Raw genomic sequence first — 23,865 nt, 5'->3', positions numbered from 1 at the left:
CGAACTGCTAGATTGGCAGAAGCTGGGACAAGTAATGGAAGCTCACCCCGTTACATGGCACTAGGGAACCGCTGAACTGCCAACCTTTTGATCAACAAGCTCAATGGCTTGTTAGCCATTGAGCCATTACGTCCCTTTATGTGTGCTATAGATAACCTTAAACTTTAGAGTCACATCAGACAGAAGAGAAAATAGCAGTGCATTAACCAAGTTGTTTAACATCTTTTCTAAGTTTGTTATCCAATTATTAGATGGCCTTCAACCAGTGTATCATATGTTTTGGTAATCTGTCAGCTGCAATGAATCATCCTTAATCAATGAAACTGATTTATCCATGCACCCAAGCTTTAGGAATTCAAATCCTGATTTGTTTGAAATAAGTTTCAACATTTTTGGTTTCATTCTGAGTATCTGTTCAAATGTAACTAAATAATACTAAATCTACATGCTTCAGTTAAACTAGTAGAGTTTTCTCATGCAGAGATGGATAGCTTTTCCAACCCCATAATTCCCATAATACTGAAGAAAGCACAAATGCATATGTATATAAAGCAATTAACCAAAGAGTGATTCTTAGCATGAATGTTTATGATGCTGTTAATATGGCTCTGCACTACATCCTATAACATCTTGAATTTCCAAAGTCCTATGCAAGGGTCCTCTTTGTAGACTTTAGTTCAGCATTCAACACCATCATTCCAGACATTCTTCTAACTAAGATAAACCAGCTAGTGGTACCTGAACACACTTGTAAATGGATCATAAGCTTCCTAACAGATAGAAAGCAGCAGGTGAAGCTAAGCAGAATCACATCAGATACCTGTACAATTAATACAGGGCCCCACAAGGCTTTGTGCTCTCTCCACTTCTCTTCTCTCTATATACCGATGACTGCATCTCAAACGATCCATCTGTTAAATTACTGAAATTCACAGATGATACAACAGTGATTGGTCTCATTCGAGACAATGATGAATCTGCATACAGACAGGAGGTTGAACAACTAGCCTCATGGTGAGACCAGAATAATCTGGAACTGAACACACTCAAAACCGTAGAAATGATGGTGGAGTTTAGGAGAAACCGTCCCATACTACCACCTCTTACAATACTAGACAACACAGTATTAACAGTAGAGACCTTCAAATTTCTAGGTTCTACCATATCTGAAGACCTAAAATGGATACCCAACTTCAAAAACATCATAAAAAAAGCACAACAAAGAATGTTCTTTCTGCGCCAACTCAGAAAACTCAAACTGCCCAAGGAGCTGCTGATACAGTTCTACAGAAGAATTATTGAGTCTGTCATCTGCACCTCTATAACTGTCTGGTTTGGTTCTGCAACCCAACAAGACAGACACAGACTTCAGAGGATAATTAAAAGTGCAGAAAAAACAATTACTACCAATCTGCATTCCATTGAGGACCTGTATACTGCACGAGTCAAAAAGAGGGCTGTGAAAATATTTTCAGATCCCTTGTATCCTGGACATAAACTGTTTCAACTCCTACCCTCAAAACGACGCTATAGAGCACTGCAGAACAACTAGACACAAGAACAGTTTTTCCCTGAACACCCTCACTCTGCTAAATAAATAATTCCCTCAACACTGTCAAACTAGTTATTAAGTCTGCACTACTATTAATCTTCTCATCCTTCCTATCACCCATCTCTTCCCACTTATGACTGTATGACTGTAACCTTGTTGCTTGTTAGTATCAACCTGGTTGGTATCCTTACGATTTATACTGATTGTTTCCTAATATGATTTGATTGCTTATTTGTTCCCTATAACTATCATTAAGTGTTGTACCTTATGATTCTTGACAAATGTATCTTTTCTTTTATGTACACTGAGAGTATATGCACCAAGACAAATTCCTTGTGTCCAATCACACTTTGCCAATAAAGAATTCTACTCGACTCGACTCGACTCGACTCTACTCTATTCAGTTTTTAGAAATAAAAAATGGTAAGTGCAAAAATGAATATTTTTTTCTCAGCTGAAATAACTTGCTTCCTGCATCACCTTTTTATTTCTTTCTGATCTTTTCTTCACAGAGTAAAAAAAAATGATTATTTGGGCAAGTAACAGGAAATTAAAACTATATTTTTTCTGTATAAGAATAACATCTTAAAAAAACATGTACAGAAAACCTGTCACCCCTCAATATGCCCAGAGGACAGTTTAAATAGTCTATGTCACTCACTTCCAGAACAAGATTCAACCACTATGCCTAGGCTATTTGGATAAAGTATGCATGGCATCATGGCATTTCTAATGTATAACTGTATAACATGAAACCAATGTAGTCTATGTGAGGAGGCCCACTAGGAACTCAATCAATTTGTACTAATGATCTTTTTCTCCCAGATCCTTGTAGACTCTTTAAAGATGTACAGAACCTACTGAAGTTTCTTCTTCACAATCCCTTGAGCTTTCAGGAGCAGAGATTGAAAACAAAAGGAAACTCTTTGGAACCTCAGCAGTCAAGAATTCAAAGTAACATTCAAAATAAAATGTCTCACCAAGGAACTCTTCTGGAAGTGGCAGTTTGAGCATTGTTCTCCTGTTCTCACATCATCAGTCTCAATAAGCCTTCCAACTTCAGCTGTGAGCATACAAGCAATTCCTTATTGATGAAGTCTCTGCTTCTGTTCTTTCTCCCTGAGGAAAAAGGGTTTCCAGTCTGAGGAACCCATCTCCTTTCTTTGCTTGGACAATGAGTTATGCCAAGGCCAGGCAGTGTATAAAGGTGGGGGGTCTGTTTATAAAGGCCTGATAAGAGTAATCCAGCAGGTGCTTTCTCTGCAGGATTCTTTTTGTTGTCCTTTGCATTTGCAGTCTTCCTCAACTGTCTTCTCCAACCTCATACTGCTCCTTCATCAGAGCAGCCTTTATGCACAGCAGGCAGAAAGTCAGTAAACATACTTATTCTGTTGCTGTGTGTGAGGCAGTGAAGTTGGGGTTGCTCTCTGCTCTTTTCAAAAGTAGCTGCAGTCATGCAGACAAGGTCCCCCCTCCCTCCCTCAAGCATTCACCTATTTCCTCAGAACTATACTAACAGGCATCTAAGTTGGTGCTGCAGCTGCCTGGGATAATTTAGCCACATCCTCATGTTTCCCAGGATGTGCTGGTCCAGAGGCAGCCTCATCCCATCCTGTCTTCTGAGTTTACAAAAACAAACGCTAAGAATGGGGAAGGGGAGGGTGTAGCAGCAAAGGTGATAAGCAAACAGCACACAGATAGGGAATCAAAGGCGACATCTGAAGATTGGCAGGCAAGAGAACTTCCATTTAACTGCCAGGGTCACAAGCTACAATGAGCAGCATATCCTGGTGGGAATCCTGCCTAGAGCTTGGAGCTTTGCTTGGAGCTTGGCATCAACCAGAAGAGGAGAAAACCACACTGAAATAGTTCTTTCCAAATAGTGTAAGAACTTTGGAAAAAGGCAATGTATGCTACTTTATAAACTTGGAGACTTTTGTTTAAACTGAGCATTAAGACACAGTATAAAGTATAAAGGATTGAGTATTAGATATATTAATAGAACAATGTCATCTTGCAAAGTCCTAGAAGAGCAGAACCCATTAACCCAGCGTAATAGCCTGTTGTTAGAGAAGAACTGTGGTACAATAAAATAGTATGTACATATTTGCTATGCTGTGTTGTGTTGAGTCCTTAGAGAGCCAAGATTTTCTCACAAGGAAGCTCATTCTTTTCCCTTTATTGCAGATACAATAATATATTTATTGTACAAATCTAAGTTATAGCATAAAGGTAAAAAGTCATAGCTGAAGAAGCTTCTTGGATGAGAAATGAAACATCTTCAAAGAAAAACCAGAAAGTCCAGTTGCCTCTTGAAAAAGCACCTTTGGGATAAAGGTAAAAAAAGTTCCAATTCCCTCAGCTCACACTTAACTCTTGGTGACCAGTTTTGACCAATTTTTGGAAGATGAGTAGGAACAAATATATGTCCAGTGAGAAGTCATTTCAAAGACCTCTCACTTTCCTAAAAGTGGGACATTGCTAAAAGTTTTTCCTGGGGATATTGAACTGGCCAGGTAAATTGCATTAAGAGAATGTGGTCCTTAATTAAAATGATGAATTGAAGCTTAATTAAAAATTAACAATTCTATATATGAATACAGATTATATGAATCAACTTCTCCACATGATGCAGGGTCTTTTAATCAATATTATAAGGCATTTAGCAATGACTATTTTTGTTTAACTCTACCTTATTGTGGTGAAATGGGAATGTGGAGGGAAAAAAAATTCTTGAGGTTCCATGATTATGAATAGACTGAATTAGTTAATACAATATTTGGACTTGTTAATATAATAGTATTGCAAATTCCAAAGCTAAGATTGGCTGCACTAATGTTGTGTGTGCAGATGCAAACATACCACTTTAAACTTTAAAACCCTAACATTATTCACTGTGGCCATAGAACAGTTTTGTTTAACATTCTGGGTTCATATAACTAACAAAATATATATCTGTTTCAACCTAACAAGGCAGAAAAATATCATTTCTTCTAACAATATTGTACATTGATCCAAGAAAGGAAGGACTGAAAAATAATATTCTTAAAAGCTGCTTTCTTTCTTTCTTTTATAATAATGATTATGTAATTGACTAGTGGGAAACTGAATTTGTGTGTGCCTCTGTGCATCAATTGGGTCACAAAAATGGGCTTTGGGAGATTCAAACCAATCTGTCTATCTTTTAGCCAGTGATATTTCATTAGTGACAGGAACAGTTTCTTGCAATTAGGCCCTTGCAACAAGTAGTTAACCTAAAGGGTCATACCTGATTGTTTCTATTTAGCTTTCATGCTCAGCTGAAGCCTTCCATTTCAAATTCAACAGTTTGACAGAGTTGTCTCTTCCTTTCCTGTCTGCTTTCCTGACAGTGGGAGGCAGATAACTTTTACTAAGAAGAATCTAAATCAGAATTTTCAGTTACATAGCTTCCTATAAGCCAGCAATCACAGAAGTATAAAGAAAATCACCATTCAAAAAAGGAATGGAAGAAAAAAACAGAATAATACAAAATGAGATGCTCTCACCGTAGGAGACTGACACAGCATGTTTCTGGGAAAAAGTAAAGTTCTGGATACAAAAAGTAATCGTGGCCTTCTAATGCAACTCTATGTATGTATATGAAGAAATCTCCAAAAATTATAAATCTAAGGAATTTAACACTGTTGCTTCCATGATTTCTGTTAAGAATCAGTTTCTCAGCTTTATTTGTTAACCCTGAAGCTGACCTGACCGAAGCCATCTTGGAGATTCAGTGTTGCCACACTGGAGATTAGGGATAGGGATAGGGGATTAGAGATAGCTGGGGTTTTGTAGGCAAAATAAAATACTTTCTCTTGGGAACCAAGGACATTCTCACACATGGCCCGATGAAGGAGAAGTGATGTCACTGGGCAACCAGTTAACACATTGATTGGACCATGTGACTAATTATTTGGGGTTGAGGGAAAACTTTTAATTAGATGAAAACCACGGGAAATTTCAGAGTCGGTTTTCACCAGATCTGTGCCAATATGATATATCCAATAAAGCTATTCTTTGAGGAATCTACCTGCCTGGGAGTTTTGCTTGCTATAGGTCTATTACTTGGAACCCTGACATTATCTTTATTGCAAAAAGACAGAGTATTTAACCCTCAAATATTGTTGGACTACAGCTTCTGGCCTGTGCTGGGTGTCCCCCTCCACCCTGAGGCATATTTCACTCCTGACCTTACTGGCTCAGCAGCTGAGTGTATTTGTCACCTCCTCTTTGCTACTCTTTTTTGGACCCATAGTTTCTGATAAACATTTCCTATACATGGGGCTCAAAAAGCTGCTTTAACTCTATCAGAGTCTTCTTTAAATGACTCTGTCTCCATTATGTGATTCTTTCCTATGCTTAAAGTCTCTGGAAATTTTAATTGGGGAAGGTAAAAAGTCAGCCTATGCTTCCAGTTACTGCTGAGAAAATCAACTCCTTTCCATATTTTTCTCCTCAAAGCAATATACATAGCTGATAAGGTATAGCATAACTAAAATGTATAGTCAGATGGGAGAATTACCTTAGGTTATTTCCAAATAAGTAGCACATTTCTAACAGACAATTTTTAAGATGAAGAAATGGTTTGAAAAGTAGAAGAAAAATAACACAAAGTAAGATCTAGTCAGCCTAAACTAAAGAATAACATTTATAACTCTCAAACCAAATAATGCTGATCTCCCAGACTTATAGATGAAAACTAAACCAATTAGAAATGATTACATGCTAGGTTGCTGTCAGAAGAATGAAATATTGAACACTTAAATAAATCTAACTTTTGGGATGAGAATATTTAATTGTAGATAAGAATTTTGTACTCAGAATGCTTTGGGACTCAAGCAGTTATGGAATATTGTCACTATGATTAGCTAAGAAAGAGAGGTGAAGACTAAAGGCCACTCTATCTGGACTAGACAAATTAACCTCTTATCACCCTTTTTATAATTCAGGGCAAATAGTAGGATTGTTAATGTAATCAATTACATCATTGTTTCCATATAAAATGCTCAAGTAGGTCAGGGTTATTTTGCATCATAGACAGGATAAACATTTTGGATGTCAATGAATTATTTATACATGATGTCAAATGCTCAAATGACAGCTGAAATAAACAAAGACCCTGAAATTTAAATATCACAGTGGTGGTATCACACTGCATAAAATAATGCTGTGCTAATTTGCATGCTAACACTCAGCATGGTTTTGTAGCAGCACATTATCCGTAGGATTAACAGACTTTTCTTCCATAATGTAGTTTCTAATTGTGCCTCCTAACTGCCTTATAATTAATCTTTAAATAAATGAAGACAATTTTAAATTAAAAATGCTGGTTTTCTCACTTGTGGCTACAATGCCATTCTTCGCAGATATCTGACATTTTGATTTTTGAACAATAACTTTGAATGCTTGACAACCATTTACTTAATTATAACATATTATTTAGGTATATAATCCCTTGGTATGACAGCTTCCTATATTCTTCAGCAAAATGATGGTGATTATAATCTATCACATTTTTTGAAGCTAACTGAAAAATCCAAGGAAGAAGAAGGATGACACTTGAGATTTACTTTTCTAACATCTCCCCATGCTGATCAATTCTTTCCACAGTTTTAGAGCTGAACAGCATACTCTAGAGCCTCATGCAGCTCTCAAAACCTTGGCCTGAAACCCTTCCAAAATTTGTAACAAATTGCACTTTTTAATGCTAGACAAAGGGAAATTATATAAAGCAGAATAGAACTGATTTTAAAGGTTCTCAAAAATTGGTGAACGAATTGAACAGAGAAGAGATTAAGACCACAGCTCTATTATTTCAAAGTAACACTATAAAAATATTTGAATGGTTTATGATTAAAAGGAATCAATGTGAGCTAAAAGGAACAAAACTTATCTAGAAAGGGGTCATTCAGAAACCGAACTTTTGAACAGAAAGAAATCCCAGTGAAAGAAAGACATTTTAATACTTTCACTATTCATAACAGTTTATTACATTATTGTCAATCCTTTTTTGAATTTAATTAGCGGGTCAAAATTGACCTGAAATTCTTTTTGAACACAATATAATTTTGATTTTTTTCATAAGACATTTGATTCCATGTAGCAATGTAATAACACAAAATATATACAGAAATATATTTTATTACTGTAGTTATGTGGATTTTGAGTTAACACATAATTCAGGCAGGCAGAAAACTTTTGCACTGAACTATAGCTACTCAAAACTTACATTTATTCAGACCCCTTTTCATAAACTTTTCAGTTGTAATATTTTTTCTATTCACCTGAAAGGATTTTACATAGCCAATCTCTGGAATGATACCTTCCCTATAATACTGTATATAGTTGCTACACTTATTTTCTTCAACAGTTAAACTTGACTAGAAATGTTGGCAATTTCCTTTTATTATTGTGTTGTGTTGATTTATATTAATTATATTATTATAAAATTTATAATGCCACCTATCTCCCTTAGAGATGACTATCTATTATATATGGATGGAGTCAATTTCTGAAACATTATTTAAACCTGTTTTCCCCATTCCGATGTCCTTTGTGTACATAAGTTCCAGAATTTTTGTCCAGCACAGAATTGGTATTACCTACGAATTCTGGGTATTATATTACAACACAATTGATGGGTTGGGCAATGCTGATATAATTAATAGCGATAATTGTGGGCTTATCTCTAGTCAATATTCAAGCAATACTCTATTTGCCATAAACAGCTATCTTGGGAATCTTTTCATTCAGATTCCTGCACTGATCAGGGGTTTAGACTTTGCAGCCTAAATGTCCTCTCACAATGTTTCTTTGATTTTTCTGTCCTCTGTTTATTGCATGCTAGTTTAAGGCTGGAGCATAAGTTACAATTGTCACAGGAATGCATCTAAATACAGGTAGTCTTCAACCTATGTCCACAATTGAGGCCAAAAGTGGGAATTTGCCCCATTTTATGACATTTCTTGCCGTAGTTGTTTAAGTGAATCTCTGCAGTTGATAAATTAGTAACCTGGTTCTTAAGTGAATCTGGCTTCCCCATTGACTTTGCTTTGCAAAAGGTGATCCACATGACCCAAGGATGCTGCAATGGTCATAAGTATGAATCAGTTGCCAAGCATCTGAATTTTGATCACGTGATAATGGGGATGCTGCAAAGATTGTAAATTTGAAATAAGTCACTTTGTCGAGTGCCATTGTAATTTTGAGCAGTCACTAAATGAACGTGTTTTCTAAGTAAAGGACTCCCTTCTGATATCTTGGATGACTGAAAAGCTGTACAAAATGCCTCTTTTAGGAGGCATCCGTCCTTTTGCATAAAATGTAGAAATGCAACTCTCTCCCTACCTAGTGTTTCTTCATAAAACAGAACTGGAAATTTATGCAGGACATTTCTTCTCTTTCATCATCTGATTCTATCGAGAATTCTCCATGTCTTAGCTTGACAAAGTATAGCTCGTCTATCCTATCCAATTGTTTTTCTGATGTCCCATAAAAGTCTGGAATCCAGCACTAATGATGCTGTCAAATAATGCCAAATCTGCTTAAGCAATTCTGGCTCTGTATTTGTTGTATTTTCTCTACATAGGACACACACACACACACACACACACACACACACCTTTTATGGGGGCAATCTCTGTAAATTTGTTTTGACAAGCTATTATCTTATTATGTAAAAGTTTAAAAATAGTCAATAGTCCATTTTTATGATATGCAACACTAAATGAAAAGCATCATTAAAAATAAAGCAGCAACAATAAAAGACAATTATTAAAAGTATTCATCATGCTTTTGCAAAATTATGTCAGCACACAGAATTAAGAATGCATTATTAATTATTGTAAGAATTAATTATAAAGGAGTGAAAAATAAGTTAGGGAAATTGAGCTACGACAAGACTTGATATTTACAAAAGAAAAAAAAAAGCCGTTGCCTTTTTAAAACATCCTTTTGAAAACTCAGTCAGTAGATTTGATATGATCAAAATCTAACCTCTAAGCCGTGAAAAAAAAATGAAATCCCTCCCTCTGCCATGAGAGTACGTAATTAGGCCTTGGAACGAATGCTGTGGAAACATTTGCTTAAGTAGAGACGCTTTTTCATAATTGCTATTGTCTTGAATTATACAGGGGGAAAAAACAACAAAAAGGCAAAGGATTGCTTCAGTTGATAAGCATTTCTCTTTCACAGTTACTTTTTTTTTTTTTTGGTTCTCTGTTGTGCAGTCTGCATGGACAAAATACTGGCTTTTCTGTCAGTAAACACAAATTAAAATAAAGTACTTTCCCCTCCAGTTCCTGCCAGGATAGTGCTGCAGATGTAGCTTGATCAGTCTTGTCAAGGCTGAAAAGACAGTTTCTGCTTCATTCCCAAATTCAACCCACAATGAATCAATGAGCAAAAGAGTACCAGCTAGAGTAATTTTATGGAATGGGCCCTTTGTTAGTCCTTAAAATATTTTATTTTGCATTTTTCACATATGATATGATGGGAATCTGGCTTAGCTAAGAAATGTATGTTCTACAACAACAGCAACACTAGGAACTATCAACTCTAGGTGCCTAACATATGCATATCAATGGCTTTGGAATCTGGTACTGATTGCATCCCTAGTTTTCTGTTTATAGTGTATATTTAAAATGTATGGGTACAGTAGCAGTGAATTGGCCCTTGCAAAAACAAATGGAGGCATATAAAATATCTACCTTATGGCCACCAAGAGTGTACAAGCTAGTATTCTACACTCAAGATCAAAAAGAGAACATTTACATTTATTATGTCCTCACTTCTGGTTCTTCAGTCATCTTTCATTCTATTAAATCTGATTTAAGTAGAGCAGATTGTTTTCTTAATTTTCATAAAACATACTACTACCTATTCATTTAAAACAAATGTGCAGAAATAGTGTTTTTAAGAGTCTATGCTTACAAGAATGCAGTGATCCAAAACACAATTCTGCATTCTAAATTTTAATGCTTATCAACGGGTTAAAAAAAAATAATATGTCATGACTAGTAACAATTAAGCAAGGAGTGTGTGTGTGTGCATATTATTTTTAATTTCCAATTACGGAAGCTGAAGACGAGAGTCTGTTTGTAATTATTACATCAGCGGTTTTGCACAGATGAATACTGGCACAGTGATAGCTTGCAAGGATCAAAAATATCACAGTCCTGTAGAAAATGTTTTGTTTATGTAAAATAGCTAATATTAATAAAATAAAACCTGCTTATATATGTTACTTATGGGAGCCTGTAATCACAAATATAAACACTGAAAGAGCAAAGTCAATTATTATGCTGTTACTTAATTAACAAATATGTCATGATTTTATTGAACTACTTATTAAAAAAGATTATTCCTCTGTGGAGTATACTTTCCACAGTAACTTATATTTTATTCTGAAACATTTGTGCTAATGCTTTTCTACATGGCTTTTTCCCTTTTGTGTTTCTATAGCATTTTTTCTTGATTCTTCAAAGTATGTCACAAGCTTTATCACTGTAATAATAACTTTTTCAAAACCAGTTACTTCCAGATGTGCTGGACTTGAAGTCTCATAACTTAGCCAGTTTGACTGCTGATTACGATGGTTGAAAATTATTGGAATAAACATATCTGGAGAGTGCTGAGCAAAGGAAAAGTGCTTTATAAAACTTTGCTATAGTCAGATTATATCCCTATATTGCACAAAAATGTGAAAAAGTAGTGAGGCTAATAAAAATGAATAAAATATCAAATTTAATACACTGTGCCTCATTTTTCCCTCAAAATTTAAGTTGGAAAGAAGCTTTCCAGAATCATTGGGGAATATTTCTCTTCTCTGTCTATGTTTGTATTTCTCTCTCTGTCTCTCTTTCTCTGTCTGTCTATCTGTCTGTCTGTCCATTCATCCATCCATCCATCCATCCATCCATCCATCCATCCATCCATCCATCTATGTCTATCTATCGATCTCCATCCATCCATCCATCCATCCATCCATCCATCCATCCATCCATCCATCCATCCATCCATCTATTTATCCTTTGAGTTCTGCCTCATAATTTTATCATATTGATTTACTCTTTCATTTATTGTGTCTCTGACTTGGATACACATTGTTTAATATACTTCCAAAGTATATTACAGAAGACAGAAAAAATGCACACACTCTCTTTCATGAACCTGAACATCATAAGTAAAACAGAAGTTACATTGGAAGCCAGAATTTTTAAAAGTAGGAATGCCAATTGTAGCCAACATCCAACTGATATTCTAGCCTAAGAAAAGCAAGGGTAAGCTTTTTGCTAAACTGTGGAAAAGGCAGAAAGTGTTCAATTTAAATCATAATGGGTATAAGAAGGGATTGTACTTTCATATTTTCAGAGGGCAATCAGCTACTTTAAGGAGCTTCAACCTGATTGACTGATTATGTGCTATTCATTGCCGTTGTAATTCATTATTTTCTTCCCTTTCTTGCTGTTGGTCATCCTCTCTTTTTTCCCTTCCGCCTTTCATAACATTAGCACCTTCGCAGCCTGAATGTTTTAAATAAAAACTCTGGATTGATTTGTTTGAGTATCCATTTGTTTGTTTTCTTAGCTGTCAACAGTATTCTTAAGAGTCTATGGTGGGACTTATCTCCATGGGGGATGAGTCTGCCTATCAAGATGCTTGATATCAACACTGGTTGCTTTCGTGGTGTGGAGACAATAACTTAGTCCTTGCACTAATAAGACCAAGAAGCTTATAGTAGACTATAGAAGGAATAGATCAGACATCCAGCCCTTGCTTATCAATGAAGACTGAGTGGAACAAGTGGCTAGTTTTAAGTTTCTGGGTGTTATCATAAAAGAGGACCTGACCTGGGGCACTCACATTGCAGCACTGGTCAAAAGGGCCCAGCAGAGATTATACTACCTGAGACAATTCAGAAAACAACAAATGAATGAAAAACTGCTGGTGACCTTCTACCACTGCACCATAAAGAGTATTTTAACTTACTACACCTGTATATGGTTTGCCAATTGCTCAGTGGCAGATAATGATTGTCTTTTACTCCCAAAACAAATTGTGGTTAGTTTCTGCCTTTTAGCATCAACTAACAATAAGGAAGCATAAATTAAGAAATGTGTTGTAAATTAACCCTTGATAGAGTAGCACTGAAGGCCTTGGAAAATATATTCAGATGCTCTGAAATGCTTATATCAGAATTATGTAAGCAATGGTTTTGCCAGTGATACTCTATGGAAACAAAAGCTAGACTTTAAAGAAGTTAGCTATATTGTCAATACTTTTGAATTCTGTGTTGGAGAAGACTCCTGAGAACACCACAAGTAGCCAAGAAAACAAATAGATAAAAGAACAAATTAACCCAGAAATCATATTTGTGATGCAAAAAATCAGATTCAAATCATCATATTTTGGACACATTATGTGAAGTCCAGGTTCCATTTAGGAAATCTCTAATGCTGGGAAATATGGAAGGAAAGAGAAGAAAAGAACAAGCAGAATTCTCATGAAGGATGAATTCAGTTATAGTAGCAATTATTGTGGGGGCAATAAGCTGACTTAGTATAAATATACAAAAGTATGAAGGCACTGTAAGCCGCCCTGAGTCTCCGGAGAAGGGCGGCATATAAATCAAATTAAAAAACAAAAAAACAAAAACAAAAACAAATATAACAAACAAAAAATATTTGGCATTTTTAAGATAACAACTTTTAAGCCTCCCCAGAGTTTCATTGTATTTGATTCTAAATGCCTTTAATGCCTGTAAATCTTTCAATAGTCATGTGACAAGAAATGTATTAATGAATGTTCCTATTACTAGTGCATAATCTTCATTAGTTTACAGTACAACAGTCACTTGCAGGAAGTACAGACTATCCTCTCTGTACAAAGAATTGCAAGCCTTATACATCCTGGAAAAGGAAAAGAATCGGTAAACTTCCTACAAGAGTAAAAACTAACAGCAAATTAGTCTATTTAAAAGACTTACATGACTGCCCATTGTATGAAACTCAATTTTGATAGGCTTACAACAATAATAAAAACTAGAAAACAGTAATATCAAGAACCTGGTGCATAGAAATTCACACATCTTTGTATTCAATACAGAAAATGCATATATATTAAGAGAAAATGTTTATGAAGGTGGTGTATTATGTTCAAAAGAAAATATGCTCAAAAAAACTTACATTAATAAAAGTCACCTGCAAAGAGTAGTTCTAAACAAAAAACAAAAAAACCCCATCCCTTATTGTCACAACTGAAAAATGATGGGAAAATAAATTAAAAGAAACATATGGAAAAGAAAATGACAAATTTGGGGGGGGGGAGAGGAGGCAAGAAGCAAAAATGACCTCCATCAGTTCCATCTGACAAATATTCAGTGTTTAAGAAATTGAACACTGGACCTTTAAGGCAGTTTTTAAACCACTTCTGTCACTGATTGCTTCAAAAGATATTGAAGGACAGCTTTCCGTTTTGCTGTGGCATTATAGCAACAAGACTGCAGGCAAGCACAGGACCATCCACTGCACATAACAGTCTGAATTTCCAATGGAATTAGGCACCTGAGCCAATTTCCACACCATTAGGATCAGTTCTATAAGCAGGGCTACTAAAGAAAAGCAAGCAGAAAAGATTAGTTTTCCTCCTCACTGCTTTAAGTGAAGCTCTGAGCCCCAGATACAAAAACTAAAGCAGTCCAGGGGAAACTACAAAGCCCGGTGAGAGAATAGAAACAGCTATTGCCTGTAAATTCCTATTGCAGAAACACTTCCAGGGTAATCTGCTGTTGCCCAGCAATTTAATTCTGATGTCTCACCGTGCAGAAGGAAAGCATTTATTTGAAACTCTTTTTAAAAGAGAAATTACACAGGTTTGGCTCATAAAGTTTCAGTCACTTCCCCTTGACTTTTCATACTGTGATACTGTCCAGCTGACAATTTAAGAAATTTTATTTTCTCCCCTTGTTATTTAAAAGGAAAAAAAGATCAAAAACAGATGATTGATTGGAAGGACTAGTCAAGTGCCAAAGAAAGACTAGGGATAGTTTTATTTCTGCATTCAATTAATGATTTTCCTCTTAGGCCAGGGCTATCAAACTCCTGGCCTGGGGGCGGATGCATCACGTGTTGGCCACGCCCGTGCCCAGTTTAGCGAAGGGGGAAAAAGTCCCAATACATGATGCTGCTGTGACTACATGAGTTTGACACCACTGTCTTAGGTTCTGGACCAGAAGACTTTCCTTCATGGCAGTCTAAGATACTTGTCTTCTGCACTGCTCTTGACTACAGTATTCCTGAAGTGGGCCTTAAAAATTATAATCCCAGCAAATTAGTGCTCAGACATTCTGCTACTTTTGCCCTTTTCATCCATGAAGATAGGCCAAGAATGACCTCAAATAAACAGTAAAGATATGGACACTGATTTGTAAGGCCATCAGAGCCGGCAAAATCTTTACACTTTAGCCAGCACAAATCACTCTATTTTTCTATTTCTCCATCCATCTCTCCATCCATCTCTATCTCCATCTCTCCATTTGTCTGCCTCTCTGTTACTTTAAACAACATTGTAGTTTTGGGGTTTATTTTTTTAAAAAAAAAACATTAAATATACACGTTCCCTTAGATATTAGAAGAACATTTAGTTTTGCCACAGAAATATTAGCTGGTAACCTGAAAAAGAAGGGAGACATCATATTATATTTTGATTTATTTTCTTATGGCCATAGAGTAAAAGAAAAAAAGAAAAGACTACCACTATAAAACATTGCATAACCATTATGAGTTACAGCTCATAAAAGGCCAAGATTTAGACATAGCATTAACAACTTTCATTTAAGGATACAAAATCATATTTGTTACATAATATGAAATGTAAGTGGAATATATGAGAGCATCCTAGAAAAGAAAAGAGAGCTCAGGTGCAAACAAGTGTCCTTGAAGAACTGGAGGCATAACAAAACATGGGCTGCATTTTCTATTGCACCTGCATCATAGGGGCACCATTATTTAGCAACACTGCTGTGGGGAGAATGTCAGAGTAAACCAAGAATAAAACATTTCTGGGTTTCAAAGCAGTGATCTTCTTCAGATAACTGGCCAAATTGCTTTGATTTTATTTATTTATTGTAAACTGGTTGTTAATGAATACATCATGGAAATGAATGGTATAATCCTATTGGCTTTCTCCACCTAAAGTCCTTTGGTTCAAAATTGAGTTCCAGTTGCAAACGAGCATGACAGGAAAAGGCACAGAAATACCATGTTAGGAAAGTGGATTTTTTCCAAGTGAAGTTAATATCTTCTACTTTAGTGAAAGAGAATCCAACCTAAAGTTAAAAATAATAGTATAAAGTCCAGATTCAACTCTAGAGATTCCTTCTTCTTACTAAAGCATATTTTATATGGGACACAGAGAGGAACTTGGAAAATATTTCTCAACAATATAGATTGGACTTTCTCTAATTTACTATCTTGCTATATGTCCCTAAATGAGTCCCATGGAATAACTGGGCATGAACCTTAACTGTAGATAATTTAACAGAAGCTGGAATGAACCATGTGTCTCTATTCAAATAAAACACCTGCATGGCTTGATATTTGTGGTTTTGGGAATGCACAGGTATTTCAAGCTCCAGAGATTTGGAAAACCACTCCTAAGCATTTAAACGTTTTGACCTGTTTGATAGGGCGCTCTTTTATTTGCTAGTTTCATGACAAGGGACTTTCTTTCAGTTATAATTTAAGAAAGCAAAGCCTTTTGCATTGTTGGGAACAGTCTTAGACATAAGAATTTTGTCTGCCATGTAATACTAAAGTCTGATCACTGAAAAAGGTGAAAGTGACATAGGTTGGATCTTGATCATTATTCCAACACTGTGAAACTTGTTACTACTCCCAGAGATAAAACTGGCTTCTTAATCTTGGCACTTCAGAAAGTTCTGAAGATTCACTTATTTCAGTTGGGTATTTGATCTGAGGTGTGGTGTTTTTAGCTATATAGTTTTGGTCTGATGGTGATTTGTTAGTTGATGTTTTATCATTAACTGCCAAGAGTCATTTAATTAGACAATTTTAAAACAATAAGTAAATATATAATTGCCAAGACTCACACATTATAATATAGAACAAATTCCAGAAATGAAAGATAAAAAAAACTTGTAAAGGGGCGTTGGTCCTACCTGATACGCTCCTTCTCGTTGAGTGGAGACAGCAGCCAGTGTGAGTGTGGGTACCACTCATCCAATCAGATTGAAGGACTGAGCCAGCCAATAATTTCAAGTCCCGCCCCTGTTGCCGGGCAGACCCAGCTTTGGCGAAGACTCGTAAGACTGACTCGGCGTGTGGGCACAGAAGGCAGCAAGCCACCAGGTAAGTAAAGAGAGAAAAAAGAACAGACAAAAGACACAGCCGGATAAGGGAGGGTCTGGCTGCTGTCTCCACTCAACGAGAAGGAGCGTATCAGGTAGGACCAACGCCCCTTCTCCATTGAGAGTGGAGACAGCAGCCAGTGTGGGACATACCCCAGTTCACTGTCCCGAGTTTAGGGTGGGAACCGGCTGGTCAGCAACAACCGTCTCCCCGGCAACGACACGCTGAAGCACCCGTCGTCCGAATGCTGCCTCCGCCGATGCAAATTGGTCCAATCGATAATGACGTATGAAGGGAACCGGCGAAGTCCACGTGGCCGCCCTGCAGATCTCGAACAAAGGCGCCTGCGTCGCCCATGCAGCAGTCGTAGCAGCGCTACGGGTGGAATGAGCGGTCACTCGAGCTGGACGCGGAAGGGAACGAAGGTCGTAAGCCGAGGCAATGGTATGCCGAATCCAACGACCGACAACAGATGAGGAGACCTTGCACCCTTGGGAAACGGGCAGAAATGATACAAACAGCGACTCCGAACGACGGAAAACAGATGTCCTCTTAATGTAGATCCGCAAAGCCCGCCGTACGTCGAGCGAGTGCCATCTGCGCTCCCGGGGATGAGCAGGATGCGGGCAGAAATTAGGCAGAATGATTTCCTGCGATCGGTGGAAAACTGAATTGATTTTTGGGACGAAGGTAGGGTCCAAGCGGAGTACTACACGGTCCGAATGAAAGACACAAAGGTCAGAACGGATAGACAATGCTGCTATCTCTGATATACGACGGGCCGACGTTATCGCCACAAGAAAGGCCACCTTGCAGGTGAGTAGACGGAGACTAGTAGTTCGCAAGGGTTCATACGGAGATCCCGTAAGCGACTCCAATACTAAAGGGAGATCCCAAGTCGGATATCTGTGTAATACAGGAGGACACAAATTCGTAGCTCCTCGAAGAAAACGCCGGATTAGGCGATGTTGCGACAATGATGGCAGAGATCCGCAGACCAGGACCGAAGACAGCGCGGCCACATGCCTGCGTAACGTATTGGAAGAGAGGCCTTGAGCCAGACCCTGCTGCAGAAAGCATAAAATGTCCACAATGGATGGCTGAAGAGCAGAAACGCCAGACTCTGAACACCAGGAACAGAAGGCACGCCAAGTGGCAGAATAAATCCGATCCGTAGAAGGGCGGCGCGAGGCCTGCAATGTCTGAATAACGTCTGGCGGAATATGTACTGCAGTCAGAGTGCCCCGCTCAACCGCCAAACGGTCAGGCTGAGCCAGGCCAGGTCCGGGTGCAACAGAGCGCCCTGGGACAGAACGTCGTCCTCGAGGGGGATGCGCCACGATGGGGCCACCGAGAGGGACACAAGGTCCGCATACCAGGGTCTCCGGGGCCAATGAGGTGCTACAAGGACCACTTCCGCCCGCTCGTATAAGATCTTGCGAACAACCCTGGGTAGGAGTGAGGTCGGGGGAAAAGCGTAGAGAAGACCCGCCGGCCATGGAATCCGAAGAGCGTCGACGCCCGCAGCCCGAGGATCTGGGAACCGGGCAAAAAACCGTGGCAGATGAGCATTCGCGCTTGTTGCGAAGAGGTCGATGATCGGCATGCCGAACCGACGCGACAGCTCCTGAAAGATCCGTGGATGGAGGCGCCACTCCGCGTTGTCCACTCGACGACGACTCAGCCAGTCCGCTTGGGAGTTGTCCACTCCGGAAATATGCTCTGCCCGGAGGGAGCAAAGGTGCCGCTCTGCCCAGAATCCCAGTCGCAGGGCCAACAGGAGAAGCGACCTCGACCTGGTCCCCCCCAGCCTGTTCAGGTGCGCTTTCGCTGCAACATTGTCCGTCAGAACGAGGACGTGGGAGTTGGAGACCAGATTCCGGAAGGCCCTGAGAGCCAGGAAGATCGCCTGTAGTTCTAGCCAGTTGATCGGGCGGCGGGACTCTGCCGGGCTCCAAGTGCCCTGAGCCAACTGGCCTTGACAATGGGCCCCCCAGCCGAGGAGACTGGCATCTGTAGTTACTACCACCCTCTGAGGTTCCAGGAAGAACGACCCCGCAGCTAGGGCCGGGGAGCGCCACCACCGCAGGGATCGGCGAACAGCAGGAGGGACCGGAACCGGCCTGGATGACGTGCCTCTGCCCGCCTTCTGCAACGGCAAGAGAAACCATTGAAGTTCCCGTGCGTGCAGTTGTGCCCAAGGAACTATGGAGATGGCCGAGATCATCTTGCCTAACAGTTGGGAGAGGACAAGAGGGGAAACTGCCCTACAAGCTTCCACCTTGGAAATTAACTGACGAATACCTGCCTGTCTATCGGGGGACAGGAACACCTTACCCTGAACAGAGTCGATAAGGGCCCCCAAATGGACCAAACTGGTGGACGGGGAGAGGTGACTTTTATCTAAATTAACCGAGAAACCATGGGCCGCCAAAGTCTCTACAGTAAGGCGAACATCCGAAACTGCCTGAGAGAGAGAAGGGGACAACAGGAGAATATCATCGAGGTAACATAAAAGCCTAACAGAACGGATACGAAGAGAGGCCGCTAAGGCGGCCAGTACCTTCGTAAAAGTACGGGGGGCAGAGGAGAGACCAAAGGGTAACGCCCTATATTGATAATGGACCCCACCGTAACAAAACCTTAAAAAACGCCTATGGGAAGGAAGGATAGGGATGTGCAAATAAGCCTCCGTAAGGTCTATGGAAGAGAGGAGATCGCCCCTCCGAACACCGGCTAAAATAGTTTGCAATGATTGCATTTTGAATTTACGGTACACCACGTACCTATTCAAACGTTTCAGGTCCAAAATAGGGCGCCACCCCCCCGAAGATTTGGGAACCAGGAAAACCCGGGAATAGAAACCCTGACGCTCCTGACCCGCAGGGACGGGTTGAATAGCCCTAATGGTCAGGAGATGCTGAACTGCTGCGTCCATAAGGGACTTTTTGTCCGAATTACGAGAAATCGGACAGCAGACAAAGGAGTCAGGGGGGATGGAGACAAATTCGATAGCAAGACCAGAACGAAGAGTGGCTAGGACCCACTGATCAGAGGTGGACCGTTCCCAGGCGGCCACGAAGATGGCCAATCTGCCGCCAATGGGAGGATCAACAATGTAATTAACGCCGGCGACGGATGAAACGACCTCCTCCCCCTCGAAAGGGCCGTTTAGACCCGAACGATCTGCCCCGGAATCCCCTATCCTGTGAGCCCCGATGCCTGCCAAAGTTTGTGGATGGCCGGGGCGAGGGAAGGGAAGAGTAGGAGGAAGGCCCCCCAAAATCATTACCTCGAAACTGGGGACGAGAGGGATAAGGGGAGAAGCGAGAATCCCCCCTGCGGAAGGCCGCCGCCAAAACCTTTCGTTTGTCCCTCGTCTCGGTCAAAAAGGGATCTAAGGCTGCCCCAAACAAAAGGGACCCCCCAAATGGGACCGAAGCGAGCTTCCACTTATGTCTGGCGTCCGCCTGCCAATGCCGGAGCCAGGTCAAACGGCGAGCCGTAACAGCCGAGGCTAACGATTTGGCAGCGAACCGTGCAGCGCCGAGTGTCGAGTCCGCTGAAAACTGAACCGCAGCCACAATCTTGTTAAGGTCATGCTTGATACGAGCATCCTCTGGAGATAACTTCTCTTGTAACTGGCGGAGCCATAACAACGTGGTGCGGTTAAAAAAGGATGCCGTTGAGGCTGCCTTGATGGCCCATGCGGCCCCTAGATGTGCCCGTTGGAGAACCTGATCAGTACGGCGTTCATCAGGGCGTAAGTTTTCAGCGGGATCGCCCGGAATGGCAGCAGAAGACAGGAGAGCAGCGACGGGGGCATCTATTGACGGAAGTTGCAGAAGAGTGTCCAGTTCAGCTGCGACGTGGAAATTCGTACGGTCAGACGAAGACGGGATAGGAGCAGACCCCGGCGAAGACCACTGCCGCTTCACGACATCCAGGAAAAGCGGAGGCGTGGGGATAGCCGTAATCGGTTTGGCCGGCTCGGCGAACATCGGGTCCAAAGCCCCAGGCGGCACTGAAATGGAAGCTTGGGAAGTTGGGGAGGAAAGTTGGGCCGTATTGACGGCTTTAAACAGAAGAGATCTGAACAATGCCTGCGGAAAGAGGGCAGTTGACGGCGGCTGATCAGGTGGAAGATTCTCGTCGTCCGACAACCCAGAGTCGCTGTCGTCCACATCCGACAGGGTGGAGAGATGACCAGCTTGGGAGCACGAAGGAGAATGAAGCGCTCTAGAGGATTCGAGCCCCGAGGAACGAGGCTGCTCTGGCGAGACAGATCGAACAGAACCAGCCACACTGGAGGTACGACGGCCCTCCGCCAAGGTCTTTTGTACCGCAGCTTCGATCATCTTTTGCAGTTGGTCGGTAGGAAGAGGACAAGTCACCACTTCCTGGGACAGAGCCGGATCCACGGGAACCGTAGAGGAATCCTGAGGAGATGGTATATCAGGAACATCCTCGACAGTGGGCGGAACAGTAGTGCCCCACAAATTCGAAGTGGAGATAGTGACAGGACAGTCCCTGAGAGACAGCTGGTCAGGAGTAGCCGGCCGGGAACCCTGTAGCGGAGCAGAAGCCGTCGATGACTGAAGTCCAGTGCTCGCTTTTGCACAAAGGTGAGTGAGGACTTTATCCCTGCGTTTTTCTACTTTGTCCAGCGCACTGCTATGCTTCCTACTCTTGTGATGCCCATGAGAAGATGGGGCAACATGTGACTGTGCAGGGTCTTGATGCGAGGTAGATGTATCCTCCGACTGCCTTTGAGTAGAAGAACTGTTTTTACGACCATATTTGGATTTGGCCAATGACTTCGGCATAATGGCAGATGCAACAGTCACTAAACGAAGACAAGGTGGGGAGCGCGGCAACTCCACTAAATTCAAGTCCTGTGCCCACAATTCCAGAAGCAAAGGAAGGGGAGCGCAGGCACTCCACAAAATGGCCGCTGCAATTAGGGAGACAGCAAATAGTGGCTGGCAAGGGCGGCGGAAATACAAGCAGCTCCAACAGTCAAAGGGAGGGGGCGCGAAGCTCCACGAACACACGCACAGCCAGCCAAAATAAATATATTCCAGACAGATGCCCTTTGGGGTTGCCAACAGCAGGGAAGACCAGCAGTTCAGATGCAAGCACTGGGGTGGGGGGGGGGCGCGAAGCTCCACACACACACGCTCTTGATGGGCAACTAACAGGAAGCAGTCCAGGCGCTGTAGCAGGGAGACGTGGTAACAAGGGAACCCTTCAGGCCCGGCTCAGCTGATCGTCGGCTGTTAGAGCTGCAGAGAAAGGGCGGGAGCCTAAAAAAACTCCACTAATTAGCTCAGCTGTTTGTCGGAGATAAGAAGCGGCGATTCCAGCGCTTTTAGCAATGACGGAGCTTAGACAGCAGAGGAGGCAACCGGAACAGCAAAGGCAGCAAATTCGGCTCCCAGGAGGCTTAGACAAGCAAGCCCAGCAATCCAAAAGACCAAAAAAATAGTCAGAAAAAATTTTAAAATAAAGGTCGTACACGGAGCCTAGGGGCGACAAAATGGCCGCCGCCACAGAAACGGCGCGAAAAAACGGCCTAGAGGAAAAAAGCGAGGCCCTGGGGAAGGCGTTTGGCAAGGAAGGGCCAGATCCTGAAGGAAGGGGAATGCCAAGCCAGGCAGGGGCACCGAGGAAGCCCCCCCAGGGGTCCCCAAGGGAACAATTCAAACGCCCTCACACCAGAGTCCTAACAGCCCTTAAAAGGAAAAAAAAAAAAAAAACTCACAAAGTCCAAAGGCAACCAAGTCCATAGGGATAAGCAGAAGAAACGTCAGAAAACAGTCCAGATCAAAAAACACCAAATATTCCAAAGCAGAACAGATAATTCGAAGAAAGCAGACAGAGCTAGAAACCCACACGCCAGTCCAACTGAAGGACTGAGCCAAAGCTGGGTCTGCCCGGCAACAGGGGCGGGACTTGAAATTATTGGCTGGCTCAGTCCTTCAATCTGATTGGATGAGTGGTACCCACACTCACACTGGCTGCTGTCTCCACTCTCAATGGAGAAAATACTATTACTTTAGTATTTTAGAGGAACACTTATTATTAATTATCATAGGCCATTGTTGTAGGCTGTTCTAGGAGATAATGATCTGCAATTTGGTACCGTCATCAAAGTTAGTAGTCCCATCCTGTTTATGAATTTATTTCATTAGAGCTTATTATGTTAGCAACCAAATTTATAATGCCAGAGTTTTACTTATTTTAAAAGAAAATAATGTACTGCAAACTTCTGTCCTAGCTCCTGAACTGATGAATATATTCTTGAATGACTTGTATGAAATATTCTAAAATATAATTGCTAATTTTTTGGCTACCACAGAGATAAAGGGGATAGCAAACATTTTTACAATTAAGGAGAATTTTACCAAGTGAAAAAGTGGACAGACAACAGAAAGATGAATTTCAACACGGTGAAATTCAAATTTTTTATCTGGATTGGGAAAAAAAATCAAAGGCATGGTATCAATGGAAGGACCATTCTGGGCATTAGTATATATGAAAAAGTCTGGAAGTCATGTTACACCACAAAAGGAAAATAAAGCCACAGTGTGAAATAGCTGAAAAACAACAAGAACAAGAAGTAAATAAATAAGTGCTATAGTGGACTACATGAACAAAAGTGTAGCTTTAAGATGAAGACTAGTCATTATTTGTTTGTATTCTGTATTAACTAGGACAGACTTGGAATATTGCATTCTGTTCTGAATCCCAATGTTTAGAAAAGACATTGACAAATTGGAGCATACCTAGAGGAAGGCAATATAGGAAGGCGATAAAGAACTTGGAAAAACCATATGCAAAATGGTTAGAGACATTGGATTTGTTTAGTGTGCAGAAAAAAAGTCTGTGTAGAGATATGATACTTATCTTCAAGTACCTGAG

The 23,865-nt window shown here is 40.6% G+C and overlaps 2 protein-coding genes across 9 annotated transcripts in view; both read right to left on the bottom strand.

Moving 5' to 3' along the window:
* PTPRT (protein tyrosine phosphatase receptor type T) overlaps nt 1-23,865 on the bottom strand; it is a 677,232-nt gene that overhangs the window by 183,798 nt on the left and 469,569 nt on the right. The gene's annotated exons all lie outside the window — the stretch shown is intronic.
* LOC148114534 (uncharacterized) lies at nt 20,064-21,767 on the bottom strand. The gene has a single exon (XM_087889183.1). It carries the CDS (start codon nt 21,765-21,767, stop codon nt 20,064-20,066), a length of 1,704 nt encoding a protein of 567 aa, XP_087745309.1.

Source organism: Pantherophis guttatus, chromosome 3 (assembly GCF_059756535.1).
Source record: "Pantherophis guttatus breed Tessera chromosome 3, ASM5975653v1, whole genome shotgun sequence".
Taxonomy (NCBI): domain Eukaryota; kingdom Metazoa; phylum Chordata; class Lepidosauria; order Squamata; family Colubridae; genus Pantherophis; species Pantherophis guttatus.
This window is presented reverse-complemented; position numbering and strand designations above follow the sequence as displayed.